Raw genomic sequence first — 9140 nt, 5'->3', positions numbered from 1 at the left:
AACACGGACTTTCAACTCCCGCCACAGATTTTCTATGGGGTTGAGGTCTGGAGACTGGCTAGGCCACTCCAGGACTTTCAAATGCTTCTTACGGAGCCACTCCTTTGTTGCCCGGGCGGTGTGTTTTGGATCATTGTCATGTTGGAAGACCCAGCCTCGTTTCATCTTCAAAGTTCTCACTGATGGAAGGAGGTTTTGGCTCAAAATCTCACGATACATGGCCCCATTCATTCTGTCCTTAACACGGATCAGTCATCCTGTCCCCTTGGCAGAAAAACAGCCCCATAGCATGATGTTTCCACCCCCATGCTTCACAGTAGGTATGGTGTTCTTGGGATGCAACTCAGTATTCTTCTTCCTCCAAACACGACGAGTTGAGTTTATACCAAAAAGTTCTACTTTGGTTTCATCTGACCACATGACATTCTCCCAATCCTCTGCTGTATCATCCATGTGCTCTCTGGCAAACTTCAGACGGGCCTGGACATGCACTGGCTTCAGCAGCGGAACACGTCTGGCACTGCGGGATTTGATTCCCTGCCGTTGTAGTGTGTTACTGATGGTGACCTTTGTTACTTTGGTCCCAGCTCTCTGCAGGTCATTCACCAGGTCCCCCCGTGTGGTTCTGGGATCTTTGCTCACCGTTCTCATGATCATTTTGACCCCACGGGATGAGATCTTGCGTGGAGCCCCAGATCGATGGAGATTATCAGTGGTCTTGTATGTCTTCCACTTTCTGATGATTGCTCCCACAGTTGATTTTTTCACACCAAGCTGCTTGCCTATTGTAGATTCACTCTTCCCAGTCTGGTGCAGGTCTACAATACTTTTCCTGGTGTCCTTCGAAAGCTCTTTGGTCTTGGCCATGGCGGAGTTTGGAGTCTGACTGTTTGAGGCTGTGGACAGGTGTCTTTTATACAGATGATGAGTTCAAACAGGTGCCATTCATACAGGTAACGAGTGGGGGACAGAAAAGCTTCTTACAGAAGATGTTACAGGTCTGTGAGAGCCAGAGATTTTCCTTGTTTGAGGTGACCAAATACTTATTTTCCACCCTGATTTACGAATAAATTCTTTACAAATCCTACCATGTGAATTCATGGATTTTTTTTTCACATTCTGTCTCTCACAGTTGAAGTGTACCTCTGGTGCAAATTACTGACCTCTGTCATCATTTTAAGTGGGGGAACTTGCACAATCGGTGGCTGACTAAATACTTTTTTGCCCCACTGTAACTTTACACTTTAACGTTGTAAATATAATGACATAGTAAGCTCAAATAAAATACTTTGAAATTCTATTTAATTACTGGGGACTTGTGACTCATGTTGTAGTGTGCCTAATTATAAAATGTTACTTTTTTATTTGGGGGCTCAAGAGTTGGCAGTTCGTCTTGTAGGAAGGTTGCCGGTTCGAGCCCCGGCTCGGACAGTCTCGGTCATTGTGTCCTTGGGCAAGACACTTCACCCGTTGCCTACTGGTGGTGGTCAGAGGGCCCGGTGGCGCCAGTGTTCGGCAGCCTCGCCTCTGTCAGTGCGCCCCAGGGCAGCTGTGGCTACACTGTAGCTTGCCATCACCAGTGTGTGAATGTGTGTGTGAATGGGTGAATGACTGAATGTAGTGTAAAGCGCTTTGGGGTCCTTAGGGACTAAGTAAAGCGCTACAAACACAGGCCATTTACCATTTGGCAAAACATAATCAATCAATTGAATCAAAATGAAAACACCCACTTTTACTGAAGTTTAAACAGAGCCTAACTAACAAAAAGCCACATTGGAAAGAAAGCCCAGGCCCCCTGGTGGAGGGAAAAAAAATAAGCTCCATCTTGTAATTTACAAGGAATATTTACAACAACTAAGCTCAGGTATGGCCTTGATTTCAGAGGTGCTCCGGCACAGAGCATCAGGAGCTGAAATATGAGGTCGAAGCCTTCATGGTGGGGGAGGTGAGGTGATGCTGATGAGATGAACTAGGAGACTGTGGTGTCTGTCCTGAGGGAAGATGGAGATAGAGAAGTCATCGTCATTGTCACGCTGAGTAATCATCATGTCAGCGCTGGCAAAACAAACAAAACTGCTTTAAAATCCAAGGTGTAACATCTGTGATGAATAACAAACACACTCCAGCAGAGCAAAGTACAGCTGAGTCATCTGCTTTGTTCAGACAGCAGCTGTTGACACAGTTTTTGATTTGTATCCCAACCAATGACGACCCCCCCCCCAACCAACCTGTGACTCACTGTACAGTAAACCCATCTGTCACTTTAATGGAAAGTACATGCCTGTGATATGCTCTGTCTTGATGTTCTCAAAGCCGTGGTGCCTCTGGAACGCTTCAAAGTTGATTGAGGCGTCATCCTCTGATAGGCTGTGAGGGACCTGGCCATCGCCAGGGCGACACACCTCAAAACGGATCCATCTGTAGCTAAATAAACAATTTTAAAAAACAAAAACAAAACATAAATACTATGAAGACATTTTTAAGATGTCTAGAATGCAAGTGAGCTAAACCTAGAACAGCTGAATATATCAAGCTGAGAATCCGTTGTTAGGGAGCAGAAATGCACTTACTTGCTACACTTGCGAGCTCCGGGACAACTCTGGATGAGATTCTGGATGGTGGGATGAGAGAAGCCAAAGAAGTCTGCTCCTGATGGAACAATCGACACCACGGACTTGGAACTAAGAAGAATGTGCAGGAGGATTTATTTTAACTGAAGGTGACCAAAACTAATTCAAGTTGTACAAGCAGGTTAAGTGACTGGAAGACAAAAGCTTTGTCATGTTTGCTCATTTGTTCAGAATGTGGCGGTGAAGTTGTTCTACCTCACAGACGCGATGGCCTTCAGTAGATTGGCATGGCACGTCAGGGCGGAGGAGGCCACGATCGCATTCTGAGGGTCCTCTTCAGGCACGATCTCAAACTGGAGATGGAGGGTGTTTGGAAAAAATTATTGTTTAAAGTAACAAATCTTAATCTTAGTGTCGTGTGTTCACCTAAAAGTAAACCGAATTTATATAAACATGTATCAAAACTTGCATGTGAGATGAGAACTGACCTGTGGGCCTGTTCCCCCATCCTTGATTTGGCAGGTGTAGAGGCACTGCTGCTCGGGGTTTTTCATGCTGGCAAAGATGCGCGTGCTGCAGAAGCCCACTGGGTAGATGGCACACTCGTCATGAAACAGCATTCTGTCTGTGATGATCTGGAGAGCAGACAAGAAGGATTCAATCATCAGCATTTCGAGAGGCTTGACTGTGTCCTCTAAAGCTCACTTTATGCTAAAGATTGGAACTTTAAAACCTCAGCTCAGAGGTTTACTGTCACTGAGACACTGACCTCGCCCAGACTGTAGACTGTCAAACCTCCCAGTACTATGGGAAAGACAGGACGGCCAGAAGAGTCGAGAGGGATGGGTTGCACCACCTTCCTTGAGCCATCTGCGAGTTTTCTCTTCTTGGACATCTTCTTTGGAACTAAAAGCCCAATTTCAACACAATTTAGTTGTATACAGCAACACAAGGACGTCATTTTCTGTCTTAATAAATATTTGATCGTAACACTCACGTTCATCCTTTCCATTCTCCCTCCCCCGCTCCTTCCTTTCCTTTTTGGGTTTTTTAAGTGCTCCTTCTTCGCCTGTTGGCACTGTTGATGACACACTGTGAGTAGTGGACAGACCTGAAGCCCCAGAAGGACCTGAGGACAATGCCACTGGTGGTAAAGGTAGATGAGCGCTTGAGCTGGGTGTGGGCAGTAGCTCCCCCTCTGACAGAGACTGGTATTGCAACAAGGATTTTAGTAAGAACCTGAAAATAAAAAAATGAATGAATACCATGTGCCATTAGAGCAAAAGAACATCATTCCGCATGTCACACAGCAGTCACCTGTACTCACCTCCGCTCCTCCTTTGCTCTCAGAAACTTTTCTTCTATGTGAGCAACTTCATCACAGAGAGCTGCATTCTCCTGTTGGCAAAATTACACCTCGGTGTGGTCAGATTGGATAACATACTTTTCATGTCCTAGTCTACACTTAGAAACTTTTGGGGTATCTAATAAATTTGGACCCCCTTTATCTTTCAGAGCAGCATTAATTCTCCATAACAGAATCAACAAGGTACAAGGAAACATTTAGAGATTTTGGTTCATATTGACAAGACAGCATTACACAGTTATCCATGACGTGAATATCCTGTTCTACCACTGAGGACTGAGGTGACTGAGAAGGTCATCGTCTCATGACTCACCGTCATGTTCAAGAAACCAGTTTGAGACAATCTATGCTTTTTTTGACATGAAACACCATATTGCTGGAAGAAGCCATCAGAGGATGGACACACTGATCACGAGCGCCCAAAAGTGTGCCAGAAAAAAGCCCTCATCCCACATACCGCACACCTCTTACACCACCAGAAGCCTGAACTGTTGAGACAAGGCAGAATGGATCCATGATTTCATGTCGTTTATGTGAAATTCTGACCGTACCATCCATAGAAAGACATCAAGACTCATCAGACCACACAATGTTTTTCCAAACTGTAGTGCCAATTTGTTTTTCTTATTCACAGTAGAGGAATGCTCTTCTGGAGACCTTGGTTGTAACAAGGAATGCAGATTTCTTTTTTTGTTCTAACTGAGTTAGTGCCTTCCTTTCTGCTTGAAGCAGTTTGCTCATTCTCCTCTGACCTCAACAAAGCACTTTCATGTTGAGAACTGCTGCTCATTGGACATTTTACTTTTTTGCACCATTCTTTGTAAAACTCAGCAGTTTCTAAAAGACTCCAACACCAACAACTAAATCAGATTCAATTAAAAATGGTTGTCTCGATCATATCTACATGCCTAAATGCACTGAGTTGTTGCCATGTGATTGGCTGATTTGCATTATTAGGTAATCAGGTGTACCTACTAAAGTGGCTGGTGAGTTTATATGCATGATGTAAGACTGTTTATTTTTATGGAAACATCATTTACTTACAAATATCATGGCACGAGCAGCTTTGCGCAGCCGGAGGTACTTGAGCCTATACTTTTCATTCTGGTTCTTTCGTGGACCCCTCTTCCCCTTGGCCTTATGCTCAGAGGAGGTAGTGGGAGATGGGAAGGTGGGTGCTGAGACTCCTGACCCAGAACCAGAGATGGTATTCTGCTGCGGCGAGCTGAGGAAAGACTGGGCGGTGAAAGCCTGCAGGGCCTGTTGCCGCTCCTCATCAGTCTGCAAGGAGTCAGAGATGTAGGGGAGACAAGGACAGAGGATTGTTCATTTGTAGCACGAGTTCCTGAGTGTTAGGTCTAATTGTTGAATGTTTGTCATTATGCTTCTTAAATTTGTAAGGTCTTAGTTCAATCTATAGGATCAAGACATTCCTTTGTCCCTGACCACCTCTCCAGCCACTCTGTGCTGGGGGAGGATTATTACACATCCCTTGTGAAGACTCTGTTTGATGTTTGGTAAGCTTCCTGCCCTTTTGTATGGCTTCACTGTGTTATGCATGGTGAACCATGCATTGGGTGTGGGGGGGTTACTCTCTATATGACCAGGATTTTGTTAGAAACAGCAGGAGGACACACACACACACACACACACACACACACACACACACACACACACACACACATTCTCACATGCATACAGATGTTTACATATACACACACATAGTGCCTTGTCTTAGAACCATTTGGGGGTTTTTATGGTGGGCGTTGCTTCGCTGTGATGTGTATTGTGTGAACTGTTTTCCCTATAAAAGGCAGCAAATGGAGGCCGTCATTGGGGTCATTGTGGTAGGATTCAGAGTGCTTTCTGAGACACCGGCTGGGGCCTCCCTTGCTAGCAAGTAAAAGATGTTCGTCTTGTTTTTGTCGTTAACGAGACTAAGTTTCTGAACCAGCGGGGCTTGTGGAAACACAGAGCCAACACTGAGCCTAATGCTTGTGCTTTCCTCAGAATGATGAAATGTACACAAAAAACAAAACAAAACACAGATGCAGCTTCCACTAAAAGTGCTTTTTGACAAATAACAAAAGTTCAACCAAACAAAAGATGCACAAAAAATTAAAACAGAACTGAACTCCCTGTCTCAGCTTATTTCACTCAGACACAGGCTTAATGCAAAAATGCTAGTTGTAATAATGTGAACTTTTAATTCTGTATATATGATTTTTTTCAATTACTTAGAACAGTTTTGTGTATCCCTCTACACTTCTGGGTCCGGCTCTTTTGTGAAAAGAAAGGCTTCCATATTTATCCATAACCAACAGCAGGGCATACAAAGCAATGCAAATTTGCAGCACCTTATAATATATTTAGGTTTGGTATAACAGTGCCATTAGTATCTCAGATGACTCACCAGCAGAGCAAAGACTCCGTTTCTGTTTTCAATCCTCTTGAATCTCCTGCTGCCTTTTTGTGTCTGAAACATAATGCGAGACTGAGGCCAAATGCACGGGGCAGGAAAGGCTGGGTTTGATTCACACAAGCTGGGGGTCAATTTAGATGAATTCAATCATTATAAGATCACAGTTTAAAGGCCCGCACATCAGAGCGCACAGAGAACTGTCTGTTCCGATTACAGCCCAGAAATGTCTGCCTCGTTAAAAAAATGATGCAAAACAAATAAAAGTCAAAGAAGCGGGATGGGAAAACAAAGGATGCTGACAGAAATGCAAATGGTGTTTGCACCAAATCCACTCAACAGGTGATGGTGTAATTTACTGCACTCAACAGCAGAGGCTGCTGTGAGGCTGAGTCTCAAACATTTCCCTTACCTCACGGTACATGACAGCTTCCAAGCTTGATTTTGCACTGCCAAGGAGAGAACAACGAGATGAGCAAAGTCTAAAGGATCATAGTGAATTACAGAAAACCATATCTCCCTCCTCCCTTGTACCCACTGAAAGACAGCAATCTTGCACACTCTTGGTTTTCATGAATTTGTTCTGATGCTGTCCAACTAAAGCTCATGAAAACTTATGAAACTTGACTTTCAGATATGCTCTAATAACCTAGACGGTTAAAGTGAAGAGAACACTGTACTTGGATTGAACAAGTCCCCTGTCGATGATTCTCTGTTTAATTTCCTTTATGTGCATGGGACCTCCCGCTTCCTCCAAAACAATCTATGTAAGAGAAAGAAAGAAGAAAAAAAAACTTGCTACAAAACCAAACGCAAAAGACCCTCACTGCTGTGAATGTTACTGAAATGTCACAAATATATGGCCCATACCTGCGCAGCATCGAGCCACGTCAGGTTCGGTTTCTCTGCTATTTCGCTGGGTGGTTCACTGCAAACAGGAAATAAAACATCAGTGTCCTCTGGTGTAAGTTATCTCCTTGATTTATTTGTACTTTAAAATTTTGGCATAATTTCCTGCAAGCACACCCACTTTATCTGGATACATGTTCATGTTGCTTATGCAGAGGAATGACAAAAGGAAAAGTCTATTGCCCTTTAACCTTACAGTGCTGGGAAGTGATGACTTCTTAGAAGCATTTCAATAAATTCCCATAATAGTACATTTCTATGCTGACGGTGCCTCCGCTCATAGGACTCATGGGGTCACTGAGTATTATGATTATTATTATGTGAATCACATCAACTATGGTGTATGGACGAACACTAAAGGATGAAATATATTTTAGAAACATGACACACTGAAGCTGTTCTGGCAGTATATGATGCATTAAGACCTTACTAAGACACATTTTCTCTTTCCTTGAATTTGTCAGTGATCTGAGGATTCTTCTGCTCTTAGCTGTACCCTAACTGAACATGGTGGTAAATGGACTGGTTTCGTATATAGAGGGTTTCTACTCTGCTTGAGTATTCAAAACACTTGAAATTCTATAATCTATGTCAATACTAGCATTATATTTCTTAATCCAAAATAAATGAAGTTACAGTAGACAGTAACATTTTAAAATGACGTATTATAAATCTGATTATTTTGAATCACCTCTCCAGAGTTTCAGTGGTGCCAGACAGAGTTGCAATGCTGTCCAGAGCAGGAAACAGAGAGTAGTTCCCCTGTCCATCAGCCTCCATCTCAGATTCAAACGTGTTGAGGGATTCCATGGAGGGCAGGTATGAGCATCTGCGAAGAAACGTCAATGAGAAAATATCTAGCTGCGTTTCAGTCTACAGGCGTGCCTCACTGCAGACCTTAAGCAAGGCAAACACTGACTTCTGCACAATAACATCAGGTACAGTAAGGACCAGCTACAAGCAAAACCTACCCAAATGAAACTGCAGCAAACACTTATTTGACTTCGTGCTCCTCACTATTAGTTTCCGTGTCAACCGGAACCTTCGTCCGTCCTCATTGCATTGTTTACAGTCAGAGCGGCTAAATGCTAACATCAACTAGCTAGGAGTCATTGGCTAAGAGCAGTTTCCGTGTTTAAATCCAGAGTTGAAAGAATAAATATTTCACTAGTGTGGTCCAACTCGTGAACATATTTGACGTTGGGTTAAAAAAGCGAATATCTATCACAGTTTTACTGTAGCATAGTAAAGGTATATGAGAATCAAGAAGTCTTGTACTGGAACCAAAGACGGATGAGCACTTTACCGGATATCCGGTGTACATGTACGGCTCGTCAAAATAAAATTCGAAAGTTACACTTAGAAAAAAAAACCCTTTTCCATTATTTTATTTAAATTTTTACTTATCTGTTACTACTGTACTGCACCTCTTAAGTGTTTCACAGTATGAGTGATGATATTCTGCTTTTAATCTTTTTTTTAAGGAAAATACTAATAAAATAAAAAATAAAATAAAATAAAATAAAATAAATGTTTATTAAGCAATTTTGATAGGAAATTGCTTAATTTTAGAAATTTTTTTGCTCTTTTTTGCTGTTTAGTTGTTTTCTTTTAGAATCATTCATCTTAGCAGTAGGATTTACATGAAAAGAGAAACAAATTAAGTTTGAGTGAAAATGTACATTTTTTGCACTCTCTGGTCGACTGACTCAGTGAATCAAATGACTCAAAAAACTCGATTCACTTTGGTGAGTGACTCATTAAAACTCGATTCAATAAAAAGAATCAAATTTTAAAAAAGAATGTTGTTGTTACGTTATGTTATGACATCATCATGTCATAACATGCCTTTGATCTGTGAATCCTTAAATCCGGG

At 42.4% G+C, this 9140-nt stretch overlaps 1 protein-coding gene across 2 annotated transcripts; it reads right to left on the bottom strand.

Moving 5' to 3' along the window:
* Positions 1-1711: 1711 nt before the first annotated feature.
* On the bottom strand, positions 1712-8576 carry tbrg1 (transforming growth factor beta regulator 1). Of its 2 annotated transcripts, XM_040009198.1 has the most exons (15): positions 8236-8576; positions 7956-8093; positions 7226-7283; positions 7036-7118; positions 6768-6804; positions 6350-6412; positions 4981-5217; positions 3898-3968; positions 3568-3809; positions 3340-3476; positions 3059-3205; positions 2826-2923; positions 2571-2681; positions 2282-2424; positions 1712-1991 (listed from the first exon to the last, which is right to left on the bottom strand). In XM_040009198.1, the coding sequence occupies exons 2-15, from the start codon at positions 8072-8074 to the stop codon at positions 1903-1905; spliced, it is 1635 nt and encodes a 544-aa protein (XP_039865132.1). In that variant the 5' UTR covers positions 8075-8093; positions 8236-8576; the 3' UTR covers positions 1712-1902. The 2 variants fall into 2 exon arrangements, with proteins under 2 accessions (XP_039865132.1, XP_039865133.1); XM_040009199.1 differs by lacking the exon at positions 6350-6412.
* Positions 8577-9140: the final 564 nt, after the last annotated feature.

This window comes from Simochromis diagramma, unplaced genomic scaffold (genome assembly GCF_900408965.1).
Source record: "Simochromis diagramma unplaced genomic scaffold, fSimDia1.1 OVJJ01000344.1, whole genome shotgun sequence".
NCBI classification, from domain to species: Eukaryota; Metazoa; Chordata; class Actinopteri; order Cichliformes; family Cichlidae; genus Simochromis; species Simochromis diagramma.
Note: the sequence above shows the minus strand (reverse complement) of the source record. Positions and strands in the feature narration are given on the sequence as shown.

Coding starts and splice junctions, on each gene's coding strand:
- tbrg1 (XM_040009198.1), bottom strand. CDS start 8,074: ATGGAATCCCTCAACACGTTTGAATCTGAGATGGAGGCTGATGGACAG. Junction 5,218..6,349: donor ACGGAGTCTTTGCTCTGCTG/GTGAGTCATCTG, acceptor GACTCCTTGCAG/ACTGATGAGGAGCGGCAACA. Junction 3,206..3,339: donor CAGTCTACAGTCTGGGCGAG/GTCAGTGTCTCA, acceptor TCTGCTCTCCAG/ATCATCACAGACAGAATGCT.